The sequence below is a fragment of the Eublepharis macularius genome, chromosome 13 (assembly GCF_028583425.1).
Source record: "Eublepharis macularius isolate TG4126 chromosome 13, MPM_Emac_v1.0, whole genome shotgun sequence".
Classification (NCBI taxonomy): Eukaryota; Metazoa; Chordata; class Lepidosauria; order Squamata; family Eublepharidae; genus Eublepharis; species Eublepharis macularius.
Window position 1 is genome coordinate 72,946,282 of NC_072802.1, and position 27,236 is coordinate 72,973,517.

Sequence of the window (27,236 nt, forward strand, 5' to 3'; positions counted from 1 at the left end):
GCTGGTGCGGCATGCATTGTGCAGTTGGATTCTTTGCCTGCTCACTGTGGCTCCAATGCATACCTTTCCTTGCAGTCTGTCTCGAATGGCCAACTGGTCTCTGAAAGGAAAAGCCCAAAGTTGAACACAGGTCTGAAACTCTGGTTGACACTACAGTCTGCTTTACTTAGTTATGACAACAGGTTTACCCCAGCTACCCATAACATCCAGAATAAGGCAGATCTGGCAATGCTACTTTTGGGCTCAGGTCTGCAGAAAAGCGTGGTGGCCTGAGGACAAAGTTCTGCCTGGCTCTTGGAAGGTCCAGACCTCACATCCACTCATGGCTGATGTCACTGGTTTACCATGGGTGGTGGACAGCAGAGACCTTCCTGGGAGAATGCAAACAGTGGACAACACAGGTTAACAGGGCAAAAACAGCAGCACTTCAGCCACGATGCTGGTAGTGCCAATGTCCGGACAGCTTGCTACAAATGGATCCTTATTGTATTCTGGAAAACCACCCCTCATTCTGCCAAATGAGATATGCAGCAGGAGGGAAGAGTATATGGAAAAGATGCATGGGGTGTGCACAGTGAGTTTCTCTGTACTGCAGAAACACATTGTATGTCTCTAACAGGACGTTCACCACCAATAAGGGACAAATATGCAGGTAGAGGCCAAGTTTCAACCCCAAGAGTCTCCCCGTAACTTTCACACTCACTTATATATGAGGAACTTGAAATGGGCCCTCCGGGACCTGATTGCAATATGGGTTATATGGGGGGGGGCAAACTTTTTGAACCTGCAGGCACTTTTGGAATTTTGAGAGAGAGAGCCAACCAAAAATGGTTGCTGGAGGAGGCGAAGCGAAATGGAATACCTTTGTCCTCACACCTCCTGGGAAGAAGGAAATCCTGAAGGGGGGACCATAGACTGACTAAGGACAGCACAGTTGCTTACCAGTCTTTGTGATCCTCCGGGGAAAGAAAACCCTTTCATTTGAAGGAGGGCAGCCAATAACAAGCCCTGCCTTACAATGGCCCCACCCACTTTCTGAACAGCTTGGTGGGCCCCAAGGGAAGTGCTGACAGGAGCCATGGCACCCACCGGCACCATGTTGGGTGGGGAGCCCATGCTGCGTAGCCCATTTCCTGCCCCTGACGACCCAAGCACATCAGGTCCCACACCAGGCTCTGTGGCTTGGTCCGTAAGTGCTGCTCTCCTGCTATCTCCTGGGGACTTACGTATTCGAAAGCAGGTGCTGAACATAAGCGGAGTAAGATGGCTCAGTGCCCTCGTTGTCTTGAGTTGCTGAGGTGCTGTGTTCTGAAAGAGAAGAATGTGGCTGTCTGGGTACCACCGGGAGGTAAAGGAGAGAGCACTGCCAGCAGGGCAGGTGAGGGGAGTGCACAGGTGGTAAACCTTCTCCCCTTTGACCCACCTGCTCAATGCCAGGTCGTTTGAGGCCGAACTATACGTGGCATGGGAATTCAGGTCAGTGACTAGAATTTGCGGTGTATAACTTGGCTCAAAAGTCAGCTGTAGAATTTCATGCTATGGATTGGGGTGGCAGCACTGGAGAAGGGGAGAGGAGTCTTTCTCCCTCATGCTGCTTCCTCGGTGCAAAATGTCCTCCTGGACCGCTCTTAACACGGGAAAACCCAAGAACGCTGGGGCTTAAAGCAGCTCAGGAGAGGCATTTTTAAATGTTGAAATGATATTGGTGATTATTGTACTCCCCGTTTTCCTGTGCTTTGATCACAACCCCGCTGCTTTTAGGGCCAAATTACATGTCAGGAGATACTGTCACAGAACCTTGGAGGCACAGGTTGTTTGGCACTCAGCGAAAGCGCGATTTGAAGCAGGACGCTCTTGGTCGAGAGAGACCCGAGGCTGGTCCAGAAGCAGACCAAATACATCCCACCTGCCATTACATTTGTGGCGGAACAGGCACTGGCTCTCAGTCCGGGCAACTGAGCCACCATCAATGGCCTGCTAGCCCCGCTATCCGCCTCCCACCGTCCCTGGTGGGCATGGCTCACCTTCTTCGTCGCTGCCACCACTCACTGATTTGTACACCGCCTGACTGAGGGGCAGTGAGACCCCTCTGGCTGAATTTCCCTACTGGGAAATGAATTCCCCAATCTTTGGGTGGGCCCTGGAGAATTGGCAACCCACCAAGGTCTGGCCTGATCAGTTTCTCCCGGGCTCCCTCCTGGTAATGTGCCAAGTGGGGGAGCTTACGTAGTCAGAGCACCACAAGGTCCTTTATATTCCAAAAGAGTATAATTTAATAACTATATACCGAGCACTATATACAAAGCAGGTAAAGGCACCACACTTGGGGGTAGGACCCCCCCCCCCGTTCAGAACTCCTAGGGCAGAAAATCAAACTGAGGAGAACCGCCGTCTGCTTTCCCTACCACACTGTTCCCTACGCTACCTTAAGGGGGTGGTGGGGGTCTCAGGGAAGAAGGTTCACTCTTTTTACTTCCTTTCTGCTGCCTCCCAGGCCCTCCACACTTAGGGCCTACGCAACCTGGTTTCACCCCGCAGCAGGAGCCTCTCCTCCTTCAACCAAGGAGACTAACTGACATTTTCCCCTCAGGATCGGCAGAGTCTATCTATTCAGGCTCCACCCCTTATTTTTCCCGCACTTTCTTGGCCCTGGGGCAGCTGGGAGTTGTAGTCCAGGAAGAAGGGCGTCCCACACCAAGACTCCTGCAGGCCCCTCCCTGGCTCTACAGCCCACCAAACCTCATGGGGAACATTCTTCTCTTTAAAACAGATTAACTGCAACCAGCACTCATCCCTGGTAACCATTTCGTTACAACATTTGTGAAAGAAAAGAGGCTGAGGATTGTCTGCTTGAAGGATCAAATCCCAAATGGGTGTGGGCGGGGAGGGAGCTAGGGTTACCATAAGCCCATGCTCGATGGAGCAGCAGGGGGGAAATGGGTGGTCAGAACCCAGAAGTGATATTGGTGTGTTGCATGATGCTCTAGGAAAGTTCTTGATCTTAATGGTTTTTACCATTGGGACTGGGGAAAATCCTAGAGAGTCATGCAGTGTGGTGATGTCACTTCCAGGTTCCAAGCTGAACTGTGTGACATTATACACAGTTGTTTAGCCAGTCTCTGTCTCTCAAAGGCTCCTGGCAGTGGCGACTCTAGAGGGAGCTCTGGTGGTTGCCTGATGATGATAAAAAGGCACTGGTCGTAATATGCACGTAGGCATCTCTCAGCTATTCTCACAGATGCAGAAAACAGCTAGTTGATCTAACAGGCTGCCTGCAGTATAAAAAGGTATCTATTTCCCATTACTCTAATCTAAAACAGAATACTTGCACTGGTTGGGAGCTGCAATGGAGATCAAATTTAGTGTGTTTCTTCCATTAAAACAAGTTATTAGGAGTGTGCATTCCACACCCCAGCCCAAATTTGCAGTCTGCCTCCAGACACCAGGGATTTGCATGGCTGTACCCACTGGGCCGTGCAGTATGTAGACATGAAATCCATACCTCTTTTACTTTTCTGAGCTCGCCGCTTCTTGCTTGAGCTCCGTTCTTTCGGCTGACCTTCTGGCTCATCCTAACACAAGCAGAGGATAATTTTAAAAGCTACCACTTGGCACCTGCTGGTGTTCATTTCGCTTTCCCAGAATGCCAAGAAGGAAGCCTCGAAGCCACTCCTCGCCAGGGCCGTGGCTGCCCGCCCGATCCCTTGCCCTCCGCAGCGCTCAGCACTCCCCCAGCGTCTGGCAGCACAGCCTCCCGTTTCTTACCACAAATCTCTCTCTCTTCTTCTGCTTGGCTTTGCAAGAGCCCTCGCCAGCAGGCTCGCGTGAGACAACCGAAGACACGGTTGTTTTGGTAGAAACCTTAGTGGTAGTTCGGCGAGATGGATTCCGTCCTAGAACAAAATATTAACTACTAAGTGGAACTATGTTTTCACAGATTCCTGAACCAGAAAGCCTCGACTCCCCTGCCGGTACAACCCTCCAAACTGCAGGGCTGCACTAGTATACCCAGCACATCTAGACATACTCCACTACCACTACCACTACCACTACCACTTGAGGTGCTGATGCTACAGCAACAAGAAGCCCTGTCAGCATCCAGTGATCGATGTTTGTTTTTTCTTGGAGGTACCTCAAAGGAAGGCAGAAAATGCAGATTTGGGATATTTTGAACGCTGAATCCCAAATTCATCCCTCTGTCTAGCTTTGAACTTTCAGAAGCTGGGGGAGGATAATCAAAAACAGGATTTCTATATTTTCAGTGGTTTGCTGTATTGTAATTAAGGTTGTGAATTTTTTTAAAATTTTCATTTCTGTATTTCAGAAAGGACATGATTTCCAACAATCAGAAATTTTGGGAGTATTAATACTATCCCAGTCATCTGTTTCAGGTCATTGTGGGGGGCATTTTGAGGACTATCGGGTATTGGTATGCCTAGCCTCTGTCCAGGGCCAGGTTTATGGCTACTGTTTTCAATCAATGGCAGACCTAATGTCCAGGCTCCAGAGGCCAGATCTTCTGACCATTAAAAACAGTCGCAGTAGATCTGGGCCGTTTCCACACGGCTTACCTTGTTCCAGAAAAAGCGAAATCTCGCAAGAAGACGCTGTTATCGCGTCTTCTTGTGCAATAACAGTGTCTTCTTGCGCGATTTTGCACGATAACAGCATCTTCTTGCATGATTTCCTGCGAGATGTTGCTGTTTTCCGGAACAAGGTAAGCTGTGTGGAAACAGCCCTGGAGTTTGGAGACCAGAGGCCAGGTCTACCTCCCCACAGATGTTTAAGGAGTGCTCTTTAGCCGTGATGGCATGATGACCCCGCAGCCTGATCTTGGCATGCTCACTCCCTCGCTCCTTTCTCCCTCACTACTCCTCTTGGCTCTACTACCTGTAAGGGAAATCGGGAGCCTGCACTCGGGCTGTGGCTGTCTTTTGTTCCCCACCAACTGGTGAGCTCCTCAAAGGCAAAACAGTTCTGAAATGTCAGGAGATAAAATTTTCAGCAATCCTGAAATCTTTGGACTGTTTAGAGTTGTTGGGGGAGTTTTCCAGCCAAACTGAAACAGCAAATTTTGGGCATCGTTTGTCTCAGGAATAGCCGAATGCACAGCCATAATTGCAGTAAGTTTTTATTAACCAGCAGCTGCTTCAAAGGTTTGTTTTCAACAGAAAGAACACACATTTCCACATGAATCATGGATACAGAAGTCAATATAATTCTTTTATATTCTGCAGTATAATAAAAACATTTCAAAAATGAAATCTATATTTTTATTTTAAAAAGATGCTTCTAATATTGCTGGCAATTTTTACTGGCAACCAAGTTAAGAATTCATTTGCTTCTGAAGAATTTTTTAAAAATAGGTTTATATATTAGAAGTGGTTGGCCAGCTCCAACTGATATGATTTTCATCATCTTTAATGGGGCTGCTTTTCTGGCCTCAAATGCTTCCACACACCTCGGTCATTATTAGAATGAATCGCAGCTTCTGCCTGTTGGCTGCCTTCAAAATCATGTCAGGGCAACTGATCAGACTCCTGTGTGGTGTTACTGATATTAGATCTTATTTGCCACAATAAATATGCTGCTAGATTCTGCAAGACTAGAATGGCCCCTTCAATTAAAGAATGGCTGGTAGAAGCCTAAGAACAGGCAAAGAGGGCAAAGTCCAAACCAGCAGTTGAAACGGTCTTTCCCCCCCTTCCGCATTCCCCTACATATTGGAACAGGCATTCTAATTCAATCAGGAGGGGCAGGAATGGTTGCTGTTGTCGTTTGTTCACTCTTGCGGTGTTTTTGCTGTTTTTAACCTGAAATGGTGCATTTGCCAAATTATATATATTACTGGTTTAGTTTCTCCTTATCCACCATAAATAAAACATTTAAGAGAATTTACAACTGAACAAACTGCAGAAAAAGAAACAAGTTCTACGTCAGAATAGTAGTCGTTTTTGCAAAGACGTTACAGGAGAATCAAAAAGAGTCCAGTAGCACCTTTAAGACTAACCAATTTTATTGTAGCGTAAGCTTTCGAGAATCACGTTCTCTTCGTCAGATGCATGGAGGGCAGCCGGAAACTGGCCAAATATAGAGGAGGAGAGGGGGGAAAGGGGGGGAGGAGGAGAGGGGGGATGTAAACAACTCCTTTGATATGGAGATGCAGACAGCTCCTTTTGGTGTGGGGATCAGTTTGCTTGTATAAAGATTCAAAGGAGTTTGCAGTGTTTGTCTGTAGTAGCAAAATCAAAAAGAGTTCAGCAGCACTGCAGCACAAGCCCTCGATAACCACAGTCCTCCCCGCCAGATGCATCTGACAAAGAGAACCGTGGTTACAGGAGAAGTCGCTCCCCACCCCCAGCTTTGTCTTCGTCCTGCCAGCTGGCTTCTCTTGACCAGCGGGTGCTGAGACTTACCATCCACAGGTGAGAAATGACACTTGATGGTGCCATTGCTGACTCCCTGCTTACTGCTGCCGCTGGAGTCATAGCAAGGATTTGCTCTGCCATTGCTGCTTCCACATCCTCCCGAACCAAGGCAGGTACTCTTGCCATCGTTACAGCAGAATCCATGGTTGCTACAGCAGCCGGCAGAGCCACAGCAAGAGGTCTTGCTGCCGCAGCCGGCAGATCCACCGCAGGTATTGCTGCCGCAGCCGGCAGATCCACAGCAGGAGGTCTTGCTGCCGCAGCCGGCAGATCCACCGCAGGTATTGCTGCCGCAGCCGGCAGATCCACAGCAAGAGGTCTTGCTGCCGCAGCCGGCAGATCCACCGCAGGTATTGCTGCCGCAGCCGGCAGATCCACAGCAGGAGGTCTTGCTGCCGCACCCGGCAGGTCCACCACAGGTATTGCTGCCGCAGCCGGCAGATCCACAGCAGGAGGTCTTGCTGCCGCAGCCGGCAGGTCCACCACAGGCATTGCTGCCGCAGCCGGCAGATCCACAGGTGGATGCGGCACCCTCATTACTGACGCATTCAGCAGAGGCAGAGGGTGCCACTTTGCTGTGGCTACTTTCGGGTCTGCCAGAGACAAATTCTGCTGCCTGGAGGCTGCTGCTATCTAGGCTGGTGATCGAGAAGACCTCCTTGGCTGTGGAGTAAGAAGCTTTGCCGCTGGCAGTCTGAGGAATGCTCTCGGCTACTGCAAAGAAAAAACACAGGATTCCTATTGCAGAACAGCTTAAGGAAAGAAGAACAGACTAAACTCCTCTGCAGCCCTTTTACCCATTCCATTTGGAAGGTATCTGTTGTATGAGACATTATTCTAGAGTCGCCACTTGATGGCCCGTGGAACAGAGCCCTTCCATCGGCCATAGCACCGAAGGATCTCCTTCCACCATTTCAAAACAGGACGGGCATCTCTGGAGCCAAGCAGAAGCACCTCTCCAGGTGTTTCCACCTGGGAAGACACATCTGCACCTTTCTTCCCACCTATTTTCAGCAGTAAATGGAGAGCCTTTTTAATGTTCCAGGACTTTTACATATTGATCTCTGCTTCTGTGATTTATTGGTATTTTACCTGTTTTTCAATCTGGTTCCAGCCACTGTTGTGGGGGGTTGGGGGGTGCTTAAGATTGCTGTGGTTTTTCATGGTTTGCTTTTATATCTTTTAGCCTTGATGTTTTCCTATGCTCTGGGACCTTGTCAAGCTCTGGGACCCGGAAAACCGGCCACTGCTTACCTGATGTGGTCTCCAGGCTGTCTTTTTTGCTCAGGCCATTGTCAGGTTCTTGCTGTGAAATAAGAGTAATTGTAAAAGAATCTCAGTTGTATGACTGCAATGCACTGTATGCAGGATGCTCAGCTGGTACAGAAATCTCGCAGCCCAACTTGGCAGGTGCTAATAAGCAAAACAGTCGTGCACCAATGTTGGAGCAACTAGGCTGGCTGTCCACTAATTTCTGGGAAAAATTCTCAAGCTGCTGGCTTTGCCTACAAACCCTTAACAGCCCAGTTCTCAGGTATCTCAAGCTGCTCCCATATGAACCTGCTCCAAAACATGAGATTAGCTGGAGGAGGCCCGATTCAAATTCCATGGTGCAGCAGGGAGGGCAGACTTGCCTCCATGAGGGGCAGGGCCTCTGCAGTGGCTGCCCCAGAGCTCTGAAATAGAAATCCACCTGGGTCCATTGTTGTAGAGTTTTTGCAAGAAGGCAAAAACATTTCTGCTTCAAACGGCCTTTAATACTAAAGCCACCTTTTCTGAACTAAAAGATCCCCCCCCCCGTAGCATTCCCTCACAGCAAAGGAGTCCCAGCCCCTTCATCACCTTGGCTGCCTCTTCTGTGCTTTTCCCAGCCCTGCAATATCCTGTTCGAGATACAGTGACCAGAACTGCACACAGAGTGCCAACGGAGGCCTCTTCACAGATCGATACAGAGGAGGCACGACAACAGTGGCCCTTTTATTTTCAGTTCCTTCCCCAATAATCTCCAAGCATGCCGCTGGCCTTTTTTATTTTTCGGTGCTGCCACACACTGAGTCAGCATTTCCATCAAGCTTCCCCCTGCAACCCCAGCGCCTCTTCCCCGCCTGGCCTCTGCTGGTTTGCTCGGCCAGAGAAACAGCAGGAGTGGACAGAATTAGGCTCGATGGACCGATGGCTTGACTTGTTCTAGCATTAAGGCAGAGCCATCGCTCGATGAGAGCGCCTCCGCTTTACACGCCGGGGATCTCAGGCCCAGGCAGCAGCCGATTCCAGGGCACCAAGTGCTGGTGGAGCCAGGGAGTTTCTGCCAAGGACCTGACTGATGAACCAATAGCAGAAGGCAGCTGGATGTGTTTTATCGGCACAGGACCAGAGAGGGGATGGAAATCTCGAACTAGCCAGGCAGTGGCAAAGGGCAGGGGAGCTTCATTTCAGTGTCTCGGAACAGCCCACCTGCTAACACACGATGGCCATCGCTGCTCTGCCTCCTCCCCAGCTGGGCTGCCCAGCCAACCCGCTCTGTAGCTCCGTGTTGTCAGCAACGTCTTACCTCCACCGACTCGTTGGACTGGGCCAGGTTGGTCATGTTACTGGGCTGGCCTGCCAGGGATGCAACTGATGGTTTTGTTCTGCTCTGGCCTTTTGCTAGCACCGCCCGGCTGGATAACTGGAGTGACCTGCCTGTTGGGAGTGGGGAGGAAGAGGCAGGGCTGAGAAATCACTCGGATCAGAAGCCACGGGGCTTGAGGGAAGGCAAGGGCCAATTCCCACCCCGTGCACCCATGCTGTCACCAGAGACAAGAACCCTCCAGAGCCCAGAAAGCCAGTGGAGTGGCTACAGGGGTGGATTGTGGCTGGGCTCAAACCCCGAATCAGCCATGAAGCAATGCTGGGTGACCTTCAGCATTCTCCTCCTCTCAGTCGAGCCTACCTCACAAGGTTGGTGTGAGGCTAAAAAGAAGACAGGAGAGCCCTAGTTCATGGGAGGAATGGTGGGGTGGCCTCCGCCTGCTATATTTGGTTCTCACTCCAGAAATATTCAAGGCAGTGTTTCCTAGTTTTTGTTTTTTAAAGCATTAGCTTGTCAACAGAAAAACCCACCACATAAAATAAACAAGAAACAGAGAGTGGTAATCGTGAACTCAGATCAGAAGCCATACAGGTCAGTTACAATCCTGTCATGTCACTAGCCAGGGCCTTTTCTGTCACGGCTCCTCCCTTCCAGAATCCTCTCCCCACCGGACGCCTGATCTTCCTGGTTTCACACTGTGGGGCAAAACATCTTCGCTTTAACTAAGCATTTGATAGAGTCCGGGTTTTTCTGCCCTTGAGCAGCCAGTTCCGAAGTCTGAGCTGTGCTTTTACTGGCTTCAGTGCACTGATGAATTTTGTCGTAATTTCCATTTCTGTGTTAAGATTTTACACTTTTCTTCCATCACCCCACAAGGTAGGGAAAGCACTGAGGTCTCTCAATAAACAAGTACCAATCAATCCTTCATGCCTTCACCTTCTTAGCGTAGCTTCTAGGCTTCTTTTCCTAGACCTCAAAACTAAACGTACCTTTTGGAAGCTCTAAACCTTTGCTCGCAATTTCACTTTGTGCCTGTTCATGACCCAGGGACTCGGCGCCCTCCGAATGCCTCCGGGGCGAGGAAGCTGCAAGGATACAAGCACGCTCGGTTTCTGCATTGCCCTCAGCCAGAGCAGGGGACGTCTTGCAAGTCTGGGTTCAAGCAGAAAAGCCATCAGTAGAGATACGAGACAGACACCTGGGATCTAGAGCCCGGCGAGAGACCTGCACATAACTCAGCATGGAAGATGTTTAAATTCCACTCGGTTGATGCTCAGAGGTGAACGACACCGACTGAGACCAACGTGCTGAGCTGGCTGTCGCCCTGTTCACTGACACTTCAATCCTACGAACGCTTTCCTGGGAGTTGGCCCCACTGAGTAGCCTTCTGCCTTCCTGACTTGCTCAACTCTCTGTCCATGGGGAAGAAGAGTAGGTGGTTGGAGCTCTGGAGGGGGCGGATAACAGCTCTCTCTGGTGAGGGCGGTCCCTCAGAAGTGTCCTCCTGGGGCTGGCGGAGGGGCGGGAGGCAACTCTCAAAGCTATTCCGATCCGCGTACCTGATCTGCGACTGTCCTGTGCCTGCTGAGAAGCCGCCTGGGTGGAGAAGAGCTCATCGGGAGGCAGGAAGCCTTCCTTCAGGAACCTCTCCCGCAGCATCTGCAGGTGGTGTGCCATCTTCTTCTCCAGCATGCCGTGTTTCTGCAAGATTGCAGAGCAAAGCCTCAGCACCATTTCCAAACTGCAGGGCACAGCACTCAGCCCTGCTGCAGAACTGGACGCAGTCAGGGCTGGCTGGCTGGCTGGCTGGCCGGCTCCAAAGGGCACGGAATCCTCACCCTTACCAAGGCCCTGATGATGGGAAGTGGCGCCCCAATGGCACCTCCCCTTCCCTTCGGCTGGGAGCACCAGAAGAGCGAGAGGCAGCCAGACTTTTCCCAGTCTAAGGATGCTTCCCAAGCCCCCTCCTCAATCCCAGAACCAGTTTGGGGTCTGCTTCAGAGCCAGCTAATGCCAGGGATGCGTTCTCCTCCTCCAGGGATCTGTCTAATCCCCTGTGAAAGCCATCAGAGGCCTGAACTAGTCCAGGCCGTGAGCCACAATTTGGGTCGGGGGTCTCCCAACTTGACTTGCCTCCCCAGCAGCCAGACGGCAGCGGTGGAGAACTTATTCCCCCAGGAAGGGCAAGGCCCGATACGGATCGGTAGCCTAATGTGTCCGTTCAGCATCCCTTTGCAACCTTTACCCAACCTGAAATTGCCCCTGGGGGTATTCTTGTGGGGCGGCATGTGCCCTGCAACCTTCTCTCCTGTGAAAAATCCCAGTCCAAATCTGAAGAAACACAAGGCAACCATGAAGTCACTCTCTTATGCCGAGACGGCCAGGCCATCCCTATTTCAGGTATCCAGCTGCTATTTTGCTCACCCTTTTCAGCTTCTCTTCCCTTCTTTTCTGCCACAGCTCTTCGATCCTCGCCTCTCGTTTCACGTCATTGCCAATTTTCAACAGGAGCATCATCTCCTTTTTCCTCCATTCCTACAGAGGAAAGGTTGGCCAAGTACCTGTCACCTGTTTTCATCCCAGCCCTGTGTTTTCAAGCAACTTTAAAACATTAGAGGAAGCTACAGAGGTTTTATCTGCCTTAAACCCTCTGCAGGCCATTTCCTTTGAGAGTGGAGCTTGGGTTCAGAAAAAGACGATTCATTTTTGAGCATAACTCTTCACGAGAGACCTGATTTAGATAGGGAAGCAAATCAATCAAGATTAGCGTTGATGAGGGTGCAAGGCAACCATGCCTCTACGATGTCCAGATTAGACTACTGTCAGGTACTCTGTGTGGGACTTCCTCTAAGACTCAGTGTTTTGTATAGCATTCAAAGTGCTTCCCATAATTATCCCATTGTATGGAAGACCAGCAGCATCAGCACCCCTAAGTTATGATGTGGGGCTGAAAGTGAGCAGCTTCCCTAAGGCCACCAAGTGGACTGTGAACTTCCCACTGTTGGAAGAGGAGGATCCAGCGCTGTCCCTCCCCTCTGGTTTCAGAGGGGGACAAACCAAAGCGTTAGAAAGATAGAGAGGTCAGGGGGGAGCACTCTGTTTACTGCTCTGACTGTCCTTTAATATGCAGATTGCTATTCTCAGGATTTCCTCCTCTTGACTTCCTCCCTCTCATTCCTTCTCTTCCTGGCTTTGTTTCAGGCAACTCCTCTCTCCTTCTCTTCCCTCCATCTTGGCAGCATGGATGCAGGCCTTGTTCTGCCACCCATGCCCATCCTTAGACTAGATAGGAAGTTAGGATTTGCCTCGCCTCCTTTCCTATAAAAGTATGGAGTTCCTGCAATAAAGAACTCTTATTTCTTTTCTAAATATAAACCAAGTGTATGATTTATTATTTTCATTCCTGCACACACACACCAGCCAGCAGAATGAGCTCACCACCACCTATAACCATGCTTCCTATGCCACACGATAGACTCTGCTAACAGCCCAAACATGGAATCCTTTAATTAGTTTTCTGGGGCCTACATAACAATTTATTTATCACCCACAATGCAATTCATTCTCTCAGTGTTATGGCAGCTCCAAATAGCTTGAAAAACTGTTCAACTGGCCCACAGTGAAGGTTGCCAGTGGGGCTGGCTACCAGAAACCTCCTTCTCCAAATCTATAGCACTTTCTTTGGTTGCCAGTTTCTTTCTGACAACCAGTTCAAAGATCTGCCTTTAATCCTGACAGCAGTCCATTCAGTTAATGGTGCTCTTATAGTTGCGCCCTCCCTTTGAAGTTTCACTGTGTTTGTCAACCATGCCATTAAACTGAGCTTTATTGGTTGCTCTGCTGAACTGTTTGACGTTGTTTTATTGCTGCTGTTTTAATTTCACACTGCTTTTAGTGACATCTTGGCTGATTTATTACTGATTTCTGCTCCAATCAGGCTTGCCAGGTCCCCTGCCATTAAGGGGGATCCCCTGCTGCTCGTCTCCACCCCACTTCACCAGTCACCTGGCTAGCCAGGGGAGAAAGGGGGGAGGCAGGCCTGAGGCACCTGTGTGAAGTGCGCATACGCCCAACTGTGGTGCCAGAAAGTGATGACGTTTGCAGCACAACGTAAAAGCAATGGATCATGACGAGGGCTGATCGTCTAAAAACTGGCTCCAAACACTAAGTTTGGGACCTATTTTTAGCGCATCAGCCCCCAGTGCAGCCCAGTGCCTCCAAGTCACACCAGAAATTATGTCATTTTCTGGCACTGTGGCCACATGCCCACCACTCCCATGCCCCCTGGCCCTCCCAACCCCCCATTTGTTCCCCAGGCGACCTGTCAACCCCGTCTCCAATACTGGGCCAAGTTCGAAGCGACGAGTTACACTTGAATGGCAAGTCAACAGACTCACATGCATTCCTCCCTGTTCACTTGCGTTCCACTTGCACTCCACTCGATCATGTATCAAGTGGAGTGCAAGTGGAGTGCAAGTGAACAGGGAGGAATGCATGTGAGTCTGTTCACTTGCCATTCAAGTGTAACTCGTCGCTTCTAACTTGGCCCACTGATAACTTTGTATTTTCTCATTCAATATTCTTCTGAGCTTTATAATAAGCTCTAGAAATTCTGCATTGTCTGTGTGACTGATGGCACCCATCAGGCTTTTTTCACTCGCGCACAATTTCCTGCCTACAATGCACTGGAATTCCAGTGGGAAATCAAAAGAGGTGCAGGGGGGGATAGACTCTGGGCCTGGGTATAAACCCACCCAAGCCTGAACTAAGAGGTACAGTAAACTGACAGGCATAAGATGGCTTGCTTTGAAAGAAAAAAACGAACAAGTTTATTTCCAAAGAAATAAACACAACTGAGGTAAACGTTAACATTTAATCAGGAGCTGGGTGATGTTAAGTTTCAAAAAGTACATGCTGAAGGAAAACCACCTCTCAGGCAGGTTTATAACATGTAAATCCAACACGCTGCTGCAGCTCAGTTTCACACTAGACCAAACTCTGCCGGCCTATTGCAATGCCTCAGTTTACCCAGACAGGGGAACTTAACCAAACGGCTGGTCTCTCCTCCACTCACACTCCCGTCAACCATCCTAACCCTTTAAGAATGAATACAGCATGGTTTCCAGTCCTGAAAAAACGCCAGGCTAACAAAATACTCTACATCTTACAATAGCCCTGCAGATAAGATCAGCATATCAAGCACCGATCCATATGCAAAAGAACCTCCTCAGGATACAATGAAGCATTAGCATTCCATACCCTGGGAAACTCTTACAGGATGACGCAACCCAAACCCACCTTCCTGAGTAGATATAAATTACCTGCTAACATCTTCTCCATAGTTTGACACTGAGAGATCTGTCTTTCAGTGCTTTACCTCTGAAGATGCCAGCCACAGCTGCTGGCAAAACGTCAGGAACTACAATGCCAGGACCACGGCCATACAGCCCGGAAAATCCACAACAACCATCATCCTAACCCTCTCAAAAACCAATTCCTGACTGAATTCACCACCCACACCAGATCTCAGCCATTCTCCAGTACGCAGTTCCTGCTGGCTGATTCCAAGCATGGTTCTGATCGGCTCCCATGGGGCTGGGGGCATTTCTGTGCTCTGCCTGGCACTGCCCCGTACCTGGAAGGCCCCCCCCCCACCACTGTGCCCTGCCTGGGCTGGCTGCTATCCTCCACAGCCTCACCTCTTCCACTTTCTTACGAAGAAGGAGCTTCTTCCTTTTCTCTAATCCTTGCTGTGTTTTTACAGTCTGAGCCAAATCAAGGTGCCGGTTCTCTTCAGCAAGCTGTTCAAGTTTTTCCAATTCCTCGTTAATCATGTCTAAATATCTATTTTAAAAACAACAAGCAGGGGAAAGGTTAGGATTTCTCAGCTGTGTCCCAGGTCATTTTGTCTTCTGCGTTTCAGAAGGTGGCATAAAGCTGGGAGCGCAAGAAGCACCCCAGGAAAAGATAGACCACCTTTCCATCGGACATCTCGGGGGTCAGTTTGGCCAACTCAGGCCTTCTTCGCCTGCAAACATTTTCCAGTCAGTGTTTGTGATATGTATTCATTTCCAAAGGAATGGTGAAAGCAAAGTACAGGGCCACTCGTTAGCATCATTGTAAAAACTGTAATATGAATGAATGAATGAATCCTGTGAGAGCAGCAGCCAGCTAGATGCCCTGGGAAGTCCATGAAACAGGCTTGAAACCAAGAGCCGTCCCCTCTTACCCCAAGTCTGTTTCTGATCCCTGCCGGTCTTTTATGACTGCAAGTAGGTTGGAGGGATCAGGAGGGAACAGGAGACATGAGACATGAAAGAGACATCTAAGCTTGAACAAGCAGTCAGCAAAGTCAACCAGGTCTTGCAACAAAAGAAGTTCAAGAGGGGTCAGAGGAAGGGTGAGAGAGTCAAGATACAAAAGCGAAATAGATGCATTTTTGTGGAGAAACACAGAAAATGAAATTGAATGTATTAACATAAATGAGAACAGTAATGAATATAACAAAAGACTTCTGAAGTAAAAATAAACGTTTTTTAAATTCTGCAATTTTAACAAGCAGCCAAATTTGCAGACGTTATTAAATGACTATGTTTCTCTCTTCTTGGCTAAAAGTTTCACTTCCTGCTTCCAGAACAAGATCGATAGAGCCGTGCTGGATCAGACCAAAAGTCCATCTAGTCAAAGTATCTTTCTTCCGACAACAGCTAACCAAATATTCCCGGAAGGCCCACCCTCAGGGGCACAGAAGCCAATGCCTCCCTGTGTTCTTGACTGCCCGCAGTGGCATTCAAATGGCCTGGAGCTTCCTTTTAATGGCCATTCAAAATCTGCTTTGAATCCTAGGAAAAGGAGAGAAAGACTAAGAGGCCATGAGAAATCCATACCGGTTCCTCATCACTTTCTCTTGTTCCTCTACAGTTGGTCTTTCTTCCCTCAGCATCCAATCACGGTATTTTGAGGTGTCGGCAGCTTCAGGAAGAAGCTGGTCCTCTTGGAGCTCTGTGACTTGTTTTTCAATTGTTTTCTGGAAGGGGAAGAAAAATGGAGATTTCAATGGTTGGCTTGAGAAGTTGTCACAGAGTCCCAAAAGCTTTGAGGGGTGGGGCATGAGAAGGCGAAGCACTGCATCACACTCTAGGAATTTCCCCAGTCTCTATAGCAAAGATGATAGAGATTGGCAAAATTCCTAGAGCACTGTGGGCACAGTGACTGGAAGCAATGTCACTCTGTCTGCAACATCGTTCCCCCTCCCCACCATTTTCTCCCTCTGTGATATTGGGCACAAGGAGAGAAGAGCTTGGGGACAGGACATTGCCATAGCAGGCAACTTGGTAAGCCTAAGTTATCATGAGGGACAAAACCATAAAGAACAATGGTAGGCAGAGATTGGGCCCTGCTTGCTACCACATACCCACATTAAAAATGGGAAGAAGGGTGCAAAGAATACACAGTGGAGTGCCTCATATATCAGTGCAAAACAGAAAACAACATAAATAACAGTTCTTTAATATACTTAGTTATACAATATACTATGCATTTTAATGAAAATATATCCAGAGGAGTTAGCCATGTTAGTCTGTAGTAGCAAAATCAAAAAAAGTCCAGTAGCACCTTTAAGACTAACCAATTTTATTGTAGCATAAGCTTTCGAGAATCACAGTTCTCTTCGTCAGATGCATGGAGGGCAAGAAGAAACTGGTTAAATAATAATAAAATTGGTTAGTCTTAAAGGTGCTACTGGACTTCTTTTGATAATGAAAATATAGAATTCAACTTTACTAATATTTCCAGAAGAGCTGCCAAATGCCAACCAAACAAAGAGATCTTGGTTAGGCAGATGCCTCCCTGGGTTTTCTTGTTTGCAGGTTTTAAAATGTCCACGGGACATAACAACTCTCAACCAGTGGCTTCCAAGGCAGCTTACATGGTATAAAACAGTCAGTTAAAATCACAATAAATAAGTAACAAGGGGTTTTTCCACACAGGGACAGTCTTGTGTGGTTCCACAGATAAATCCCAACAACAACGGAGCATCCACGTGGCAGGCTTCCCCATATTTTCCCTCCGTGGTGCCCCACGGCAGACACTTCCACACACACCACGGAGGGGGGTTCAGGGCTCTTTTCGCTGGAAGCTGGCATAGCGCAGCATTGTAACTAGGGTTCCCAGTCCTGCAGAGGGAATTCAGGGAGATCGTTCCGGCCAGTCTGCACCCAGGGAGCAGGAAGTCACAGAGCATGAGCAGCTGGTCAAGTTGTGGGTGTATTATCAACTACTACAGCATGCTGGCCTCGGCTGAGAAGGACTGTGAAGGGGGAACGGGGATTTTTGACATCCCAGAAACCTCAACAAAAGACACTTCCCATCATTCTGTGCAGAAAGCAGCAATGGTCCAACTCTCACAAAGACTATACATAGTGTGCAGAGCGGGGGGTGGGGTGCAGGGGTCGGTTTGGAGAAGCTCTGCTGACCTCCAAGAGATTAATAGGGGGCCAAAGTACTCCCAACTCCCCACCCCCCTCCCATCTTTCTTCTTGCAGGTCTTACTTGTTCTTGTATATAATGCTTTTCAAACGCCAGCCGGAGGGACGTCAGGTACTGTCGGTATTCATTGAACTCCTTCAGGGAGCACACAACCTAGGGGCAGAGAAGACCCCCCCACCATGTAAGTAAATAGTCCCTGCCTTGGTCACCTGCAGCTTCCCTCTTGGGCTCCAGGCAGAGCAGCTTCACCCAAGCCTGCTCCCCCCACCCCCCATTCTTAGACCAGGAATGACAAGCACAGTTGTGTGTGTGTGTGGGAGGGGGGGACCATTTCTCTGCATTTGTATTCCCTGGATTGGCTTGCAAAGCAGTGCTATTAAGAGGCAAAAGGAAAAGAGTCCAAGGCTCTGGCCCAAATTCTTTCAAGCCTAGGGGGAAGAGAGAGGAATGCCCCTGCCTCCCGCGGGCCCCTCTAAGGGTCACAAAGCCCCCACCTTGTGCTGCCATGCCCCGAGCTCCCTTTCACCAACCGCTCTGAGCTCCACCTACCCTGCGCTTGTCAGTGATGAAGCCAGCCTTCTTCAGCCTCTGCAGGTTGTGCTTCTTCATGTAGAAGGCACGCAAGTGTGGGTCGTGGAGGCTGCTGTATCTCGGGGCCAAGCGCTGACAATAGGGATCGCTCAGGTCGAAAGTGGGAGATGGCTGATAAAGCTGGAAGGCAGAGAAGCATTGAAAGGACCATGGAGGGTTACTGCCCCTCGGAGGCAGGTGGAGAACCCGTGGCTGGTTCTCAGAGCACTAACTCCAGGCAACAGTTTGGACATGTCATTGCCTGGGAATGACACAATCATCCTTTAGTGCGCCTGGCAGCTAACTGCACGTTACCCACCAAGAGCTGGCAACAAGCTCCGAGGCGGGAATTGAGGACCGAGAAGCACCAGAGGAGGGAGGGGCCGTGCATTGGCTTCTACCCTCAACCCACACCGTCCTGTCCAGACTCTCCTGCCTCTCCGCTTCTTGGCTTCTTGTTAAGGATGGCACAGTCATGCCACACAACATCTGCCAGAGCCTGTCCTTTTGTGCTTCTCGATGTTTTCTCCTCTTGACGGCAGCAGTCTTTCTGCTGTTCGGATTTTGGTTCTCTTGTTGTTGCTTCCTTTTAAACTTGGATTTGTAAACTCCCATTAAAAGGAATGGCAGGTTGCCAATACTTTAAAACATTTTTAAAAATATATCAGGGTTCTTCCAGGTGCATTAGTGGGTCTACCATACAGTTAACCCCACAGAATTCTTTCTTCCAGTCCTGCAATATCCTGAGAAGTCTGTCAAACAGCAGGATAGAAATATGGTATAAGAAGGTCAAGGGGTGGTGTGGGTTAATGGTCATAGTTTACCTTTTCTCCCAGTTTCGTTGTGTAGAACAAGGTGTCCGAGCCTGGCAAGAAAGGGGTCTTGGCGTATAGAGGCATATCCAGAAGCTGGTTAGGACCCACCACGGGCATCTTCTTCCCGGGGCCCAGCTAGAAACAAAAGCACGCACATCACAGCTTCTGGCAGGCTTTGGATCCCCTGCTGTGAACAGATGCCTGGCCCTGAGAAGGCCCACTGACACAGCACCTGCTCCGCTTGCTGAAGGTTCTCGGTTCAGTTCCTGGCATTTCCCATCAAGGGATCTCAGGCAGCAGGCAAAGGCCCTTCTGAGCCAGAGACCCCAGAGAGCTGTTCCCACCAGCATGACCGGAACCTGACGTGCTCATTGTCCCCTTGAGTGGCAGCGTTTCCAGGAAGAGTTGTGCCATCATAAATATTAGGAGGTTCAAATGCTTGTGCGTATATCTAACTGGGCGTATAGCCCACCTCATCCCAAGGTCTTCAGGTAGGTGATAATATGAGGCCATTGGAGATATGATGTAGTAGCAAGGGGCCCTTCAGTTATTTTACAGTGAATAAATATTTCCTTTTTATGAATAAGCTCAATACAGACATTACAATGAATGCACACATGTCAGGAAGTGATCCTTCATGCATGCATGTCTTCAGTCTGCAGCTTGGGAGAGGGGGGAGCTGAGGTTTTTTTTCCTACACACTATCCACCTTCACCCACCCGCCATGAAGACATGCCTTGCTCTTGCTCGCATTGCTGGTTGCCCTGAGGGTGTCATGTACGCCAGCATACCTGTCATGATTATATTCTGCATTTTGTATTGATCAAGGCTGTTTGCCAGAGTTATACGCTATATTCTGTATACTCATCTGAGAGTGTCTTCACTTCTGAGATTAAGTGCAGGAGAGCCAGTGGGCCCCTCCAGTATCTGTTGCAAATATGTGCTTTCACTTTTCACAGCAAGTGTCCTTGATGGAGCTGCTAGCGGCAAATATTTTAACTTTCCCAGAGACAGATTTTTTTGTACTTCATGTAGTCTAAACTACTTTGTTCCCATGCAATCTCTTTGGAGTTTTGTGCCAGAATGCAAACAGACCAGAGAGGGTGGGAAGTTTTCCTATAATAGCCAGACCTTTGTTTGAATTGTCACTTCTGCCAATTTCTGCACCTTTGGGTGAACACCTGTACTGAATGGATCTCAATAAAGCTGCTTCAACTGGAACACTTGCGTGTTAACTGTGGAGGGCTTGAGGGACCAAGCTGTCAGGGACTGACAGAGAGTAGGATTTGGGAGGTGTTCCCCATTTCAGTTTCTTTCCACCACCACCACGGTTTCTCCTTCCTTCATCTCCCAGTACTCACTTCCACCACGTCCTCCTCCGGTTCCATAGCTTCTAGTGCTGTCCGAGCACTTTCAGTCAGGTAGTGTCCCATGGCGGCTTTGGGCAACCCTCGGTCAGGGTACGCCATGTCTGAATCCACAGGAGAGCTCTGTCTGAGCCGCTGTCCTCAGAGGTCCTGGCCTCCAGCTGCTACATCTGTGCAGGCCTTCTAGAATTTCCTGAGATATTGTGACACCACATCTCAGTTCCAACGGTGTGATGTCATTTGCTCCCCTTGCCATGGATCAAGCATTGTGTTCAGGAAGGGAAGGCTGTCAGATTTCTCCATTTTTACTTGTTTAGCTATGGAACCGCATCCTCTGACTGCATACTTGTGAGGGTCAAACAATTGTTTGTGGTTGTTAGGCTACTTCCAGATCAAATACATACTATTACAATAATCAATTAAATAAAAGAATGTCATACTGGAACAGACATAACATCAACATTCATTAACAAAGTAAGCTTATAAAAAGAGCAAAATTAATGCTTTGGGTAAACAGAGAAGTATTGGCCTGGCACCTAGAACTGAAAAGGTACGGTAACATGAAAACAGCTGAGGAGAGGGTGTTCTTTACGAGATGCCAAAAATGAAAAATGCTTTTTCTGGTGTGGCCACACACTTCACTTATGACAGAAGGGGCACTGGCAGAAGGGCCTCTGTAGAAGATCTTTCATCTTGGGCAGATACATACAGGCCCAGATTTGAGTCTCCTCCAGGACTCACCTGTCTTGTCCTCTTCTGATCCAGAAACACCTCTCAAAATGATGCTGGAATGAGGAGGCAGCTGGCTGCAGCCTCTGACTACACAGTCATTGAAGAGCATTCGCGGCCCTGCAGAAGCATTTCAAGCCCACGGAAGCAGAAGTGTGCCATTGCTAAGATGGAGCACATGACTGGAGCTGACAGACAGAACTCCACCCACAAGCCTTTTCGTGCCTCCCAGGCTGCAGTCCTAAGCCTACTAGATAAGGAGCAAGTCCCACTGAACTTGATGGGATTTGCTGTTGAGAACACACGCCTAGAATTGCACTATCATTATTCTAAATCAACCCTGAGAGATGCTCTGAAAACAGCTGATGAAAGACGAGAGAGGACCGAGAAAGCAAAAGCGTTCCTTCCTTCCCTTAGCAGAAGTTTTTGTCTCGGTTCTCCTTCTAAATGTATCACTGTGAAAGCTACTGCCACGGCCATTATCTGCACCACAGTAGCCTCACCTTCTGGCGGAACACCAGAGATGGCCAAACAGCAATCACTGCCTGATTTGGAACTAGAGAAATGATCCAGGATCCCGCTGTGTGTGTCTGGTGCTGTCACAGGACAACAGAATCCAAGGAGCCTGCCCCTCTCTCTGCTGATACCATGATACAACATAGCTCTCATAGCCACTGCTCAAATGGGCAGAGAGATTCACGGTGTTTCCACAGACTCTGAAGGTGGCCGAGTCAATGTAATAATAATGTTCAATTTATATACCGCCCATCAGGATGACTTAATACCCACTCAGAGTGGTTTACAAAGTATGTCATTATTATCCCCCCAACAAAACACCCTGTTAGTTGGGTGGGGCTGAGAGAGCTCCTAGAAGCTGTGACTGACCCAAGGTCACCCAGCTGGCTTCAAGTGGAGGAGTGGGGAATCAAACCCGGTTCTCCAGATTAGAGTCCTGTGCTCTTAACCACCACACCAAACTGGCTGAGAGCTGACACCTGGAAACATCAAGATATATACTAACAGCGGGCCTGGTTTTGCATTTCAAACCTGGTGAAAGAAACTCTTCCCTGCACACCTGAGCAGTCAGAGAGAAGTGGAAGAAGCATGCTGGAAAACATCAACAACCTTTGGGCTTCCTGCGGAAAGGTTGCTCTGCTTAGCATTCTCTCTTCCTTTCTTAAGATGATCCAGGACTTGAGACTTGCCCTCTATGCAAATTTATTGCTTTCTCATTGGCTCAAAAGAAGCTCCCAGTTCAGTTTCTGAAAACTAAGGCATCAGATTAAAACCTTCAGAATTGTTGAGTGAAGAGAAGCAAGCCCAGTAGCTGGGTAAATGCTGCAAGACACTCTGTGTGTGTGTGTTATGTGCCATCAAATTGCCTCCAACCTATGGTGACCCTATGAAGGAAAGACCTTCCAAATGTCCTACCATTAACAGACTTGCTCAGATCCTGCAAACTGCAGGACGTGGCTTCTTTTATTGAGTCCTGCCATCTCGTTTTAGGTCTTCCTCTTATCCTACTGTCTTCCATTTTTCCTAGCATTATTAATTTTTCCAGAGAATCTTGTCTTTGATATGACCACAGTACGATAGCTTTAGTTTTGTCATTTTAGTTTCTGGGGAGAATTCAGGCTTGATTTGCTTTAGTACCCACTTATTTGACTTTTTGGCTGTCCATGGTATCCACAAAACCCTCGCCCAGCACCACATTTCAAATGAATCAGTTTTCTTCCTGTCAGCTTTCTTCACTGTCCAACTTTTACATCCATGCATACTAATAGGGAATAATATAGTTTAGATTATCTTGATCTTGGTTCCGAGACACATCTTTATCTTTAAGGATCTTTTCTAGCTCCCTCACAGCTGCTCTTCCAAGACTCAAGCTTCTTCTGATTTCTTCATTGCAGTCTCCCTTTTGGTTGACAATTGAGCCAAGGAATAGAAAACCTTGAACAATTTCAATTTCCTCAATGTCAGCTTTAAAATCGTGTAATGCTTCAGTAGTCATTACTTTTGCCTTCTTGATGTTAAGCTGTCATCTTGCTCTGGCGCTCTCTCCTTTAACCTTTGCCGGTAGTTGTTTCAAGTCTTCACTATTTTGTGCCAATACCGTGGTGTCATCCGCATATCTCAAATTGTTAATGTTCCTCCCACCAATTTTCACTCCACCTTCTTCTAGATTTAATCCAGCTTTCCTTATGATATACTCTGCTTAGCGGTTGAACAGGCAGAGAGATAATATGCATCCTTGCCTGACACCTTTGCCCTGTACCCCAAGGTAGTGGATGTGTGCTTGCTTTGGTGCTGCCTACAGAAGAAGAAACACTCTTCGACGGGATGGTGGTTTAGTGGCCAAGCGGCTGGGCTGCGACTCCCCTCAGCACCCTGCTGGTGCGCCTCCCCCTCCTGCCCTGAGCTCAGCAGGAGGCCCGGGGGAGGCCCCTCCTCTCAGCCCAGCCCCCCAGCCGCATTGTGGGGGTAAGAATAACACTGGCTGGTATAGGAGCAGCTCTGTTTGTTGCGGCGGCTGTTTATTTTGTTCCAGTGAGGAAATGCCTCCCCCCGCCCGCCCCCTTGGCAGGGCGAAGCAGGAGCGGGCCGAAGGCGCCCCCATTCCTAGAGAGGCCGGAAGAGAGAGAGAGGGCCACCTGACCTGCCACAGCCACTTCCTGTTCCGGTGTGTAGAGCGGCTCCAGTGCCGGGCGAGGGGGAGACCGGGCGCAGCCGGAGGACCTCGGGGACCGGGTAAGGGAGGCCCAGAAGGGCCCCTGCGGTGGCTCCGCGCGCCCGAGAGGCCGAGCGCCCTCCTCGGGACACGGAGGCGCCTGCCCGGGGGATCTGGCCCCAGAGGGCGGTCTCTGCGCCAGCCCAGCCTCGCGGTGCCTTTGCCTCCGACGCTGCGGTAGAAGGGCTGCGGGGCTCCGCTGGGCCCCAAGAAGGGGGCTCGGGCGCGGGCGCCTCCTGCCCTGGGGATCTGGTGGTCTGCGGGGCGCCCCTGGGCTCCAGGCCTGCTGTTCTCGGGGGCCACCCCCTGGAAGGATCTCCTCTGGAGGCAGAGCTCAGATTCTGCCTGGAACGAGGAATGAACATCAGGAAGAACTGCCTGACAGTCCCTCAGCGGAACAGGCTTCCTCGGGAGGTGGTGGGCTCTCCTTTTTAAGCAGAGGCTGGATCGCCCTCTGGCAGCAATGCTGACGCTGTGAACCTGGGCAGATCATGAGAGCGAAGGCAGGAAGGGTCACATCAGGGCTTAGTTCTCGTGGCCCCTTCTTACACGCCCAGGGTAAGGCTGATCGCCACCTTGGGGTCAGGTAGCAGTCTTCCCCAGGCCAGTTTGGCTAGGGATCCTGGAGGTGTTTTGCCATCTTCTGGGCATGGAGCAGGGGTCACTGGGTGTGTGTGTGGGGGGGGGGATAGTTGTGAATTTCCTGTATTGTGCAGGGGGTTGGACTAGATGACTCTGGAGGTATCTTCCAACCCTGTGATTCTAAGGTCAGCACCTTCTGCTGTTCTTTTCTCTGCGATCTGATGACACAGCGTATGTCTCTACGAACATTGCCTGGGTCTAGGACATCAAGTCAACAATGTGATATGGTATGGATTGCACCTATTTGAAAGCTAGCATAAATCTGAATAGAAAGATGGCACACTGCTGAAGCAAAACCTAAGAAACTTGACATGAACGTATCAATCAACATGCAAAATCAAAAAAAGTTCAGTAGCACCTTTAAGACTAACCAATTTTATTGTAGCATAAGCTTTCGAGAATCAAGTTCTCTTCGTCAGATGCATGATACAAACTGGGCAAATACAGAAGAGGAGGAGGGAGAGGGGAGAGAAGAGGACATATATCAGAAGGGGACAAGATGCAATTAGCGGGGAGGCAACCAAAACATTCCTTTGCTAGTAAATGTAAACATCTCCTTTTGGTGTGGAGTCAGTTTGCCGTGTTAGTTTGTAGCAGTATAAGCATCCAATTCCTATGTAGTATAAGCCTTCGATAACTACAGCTCTCCCTGCCAGATGGCATCTGACAAAGAGAACTGTGGTCCCCAATCAACATGGAAATTCTCAAGTCAGAGCATATCTACACCAATAAACAGTACCCAGTAGAATAGCCTACAGACCCAGTCCCTTTTCAAGAGCATCAGTCAGAACTGTTTCTTACAGCACAGGCCAGTCACCTGAAAAAAAAAGCCCTTGGCAAAAATTCAGTTTAGAAATATTCATTTGAGGAAGTAGAAACCTGGAATCAATTTAAAATCAGTGCAAAGTAATAGGAAGAATAGTGGTGTAGGTCATACCCTTTTAGCTTCAGTTATATGCGTGTGAGGGTGATGTGGCTAACCAGTCGGGTAACTGCTTTGTAAAAGTGACAGTAGGTGTGTGGTTGCAGATAAAGAAAACAGATAAGGAATTAGATCCAGATGAGTTAGCTGTGTTAGTCTGTAGTAGCAAAACAGTAAAGCATCCAACTTTATTGAAACATAAGCTTTTGAGAACCACAGCTCTCTTCATCAGATGCATCTAAGAAAGAGAGCTGTGGTTCTCAAAAGCTGATGATGCATCTGACAAAGAGAGCTGTGGCTCTGGAAAGCTTATGCTACAATAAAGTTAGTTAGTCTTAAAGGTGCTACTGGACTCTTTACTAGATAAGGATTCATCATTTAATCAGGATAATGTTGCAAGTGAGAATATACTAAATGTATAGGAGAAAATATGACAGTATTTCCTTCCCAGCTCACTGCTGGTTTTGGCACTCTGTAGCAAGACTGGATTTTGCAAACATATGGAATCAAGAAATTATCCTGAATAAAGATGCCAGGGTAGTTGTGACCATGAGCCCAGAGGGGGAGAATCTCTTTTCCTCGTGCAAGAAACTGAAATGCTAAATTCTTGGAAAGTTTGGAATGTCTTCCAGTTTCCTTTTGCTCCTTCCAGGCACGGCCTTGAAGGTACAATCTTTGTCCTCTGTTTGTGGCAGAGAGAAAGCAGCTTCCAAGCGGCCAGATTGGGTAAGTGTGGAACTGCAGATCATGACTGCGGCTGCCTCCTCACACCAGCCACCTCTCCTTAGCTCTGAGAGAACCCCCCCCCCTCTTTCCCTTGGCTGCTATGCATGCTCCTCCTTGGATGGAAAAGGAAAGGTCGGATGGAAGTTAGAATCCTGAAAGCAAGCATCTAATTATGTCCTTGATTATATTGCCCTTACATGGGGAAGAATTGTTATCTGAGAGAGGGGTTCCTTTTTTTCTCTTTTCAGGCTCCGGTGACCTTCGAGGAGGTGTCTGTTCATTTCACCGAGGCAGAGGGGGCTCTGCTGGGTCCAGACCAAAGAAGCCTTCACAAGGAAGTCATGGAGGACAACTGTCAGACTGCGGCCTCTCTGGGTAAGGCTCCCTGTAATGATTTCGTGTGTGTGTGTGTGTGTGTGTCTTTGAATGCTTGGTGTGGTGCAGACGGGGAGAGAGGGTGAAAGAGAGGGGTGAGCGAGGGAGATGATTGGCTGATGCCTGAGAGGGTGGGCAGGATGAATGCAGTTTTCAGTCACCGAGGGGAAAGAAAAGATTCAGTCAGGGCAAGGCAGGCCGGCTGTGTGGAAGCCTGGAGAGCGTTCTTGTTCTCGTTCAGTTAGGCAACCTGTGTGCAGCCTGAGCAAGACTAAGCATTTCTGAGAGAAATATAACCTGAGTGGAAATCTGAACTCTGTGTGTCTGAAGCAGGCAAACTGTGTGTGCGCCTGAGAGAGAAAGTTTAGGAAGATCTGAGTGACTGAGCCGATGTGAGGAAACTTTCAGATGTGAGAACTATCTTTGAAACCATCAGGCTTAAGTACTATAGTGAAACCGATATGCTGCTTGTAAAAATAAACGTTTATTTTGCTTTTTTTTAATCCCAGAGTTATTCCCATATCCCATTCCTATCCTCAGGGCCACATAGTCCCACGAAGGAGCCTGACCCTTGGGCACGTTATTAAAAGGGGAAATTTAAATTATTTTGGAATATAATTCCTGGTGGCAGCAATCTACCCAGAGGGGGCAAGAAGAAAAGGCTTAAAGGCAAAGTCTAATTGAGAGAAAGAGAGGGGCTCATAGCACTCCCCTTTTCCTCAACGCACAAATGCTGAAGGCAGAAATTGCTCCTTCTAAGGAGCGCTTCCAATACGGGCTCTCAGTAGGTCGCGGGGGGGGGGGCGGTCCATACGCAGGCAAAGGAGGGGCTTCTGCATACTTAGTGGAAGCCCCAAGAATTTGTTTGTAAGCTA

At 48.9% G+C, this 27,236-nt stretch overlaps 1 protein-coding gene across 4 annotated transcripts in view; it reads left to right on the top strand.

The window, feature by feature from the left end:
• The window catches only part of LOC129341215 (zinc finger protein 420-like), a 70,130-nt gene that overhangs the window by 34,622 nt on the left and 8,272 nt on the right, over positions 1-27,236 (top strand). For 3 of the 4 annotated variants that reach the window (XM_054996280.1, XM_054996279.1, XM_054996281.1), the window contains 2 exons: positions 25,913-25,986; positions 26,235-26,361. In XM_054996280.1, the coding sequence (XP_054852255.1) occupies positions 25,913-25,986; positions 26,235-26,361 (201 nt within the window). Of the gene's footprint in view, positions 1-23,659; positions 23,717-25,912; positions 25,987-26,234; positions 26,362-27,236 lie in introns of those variants that run through there. The other variant, XM_054996282.1, reaches the window with a different exon arrangement.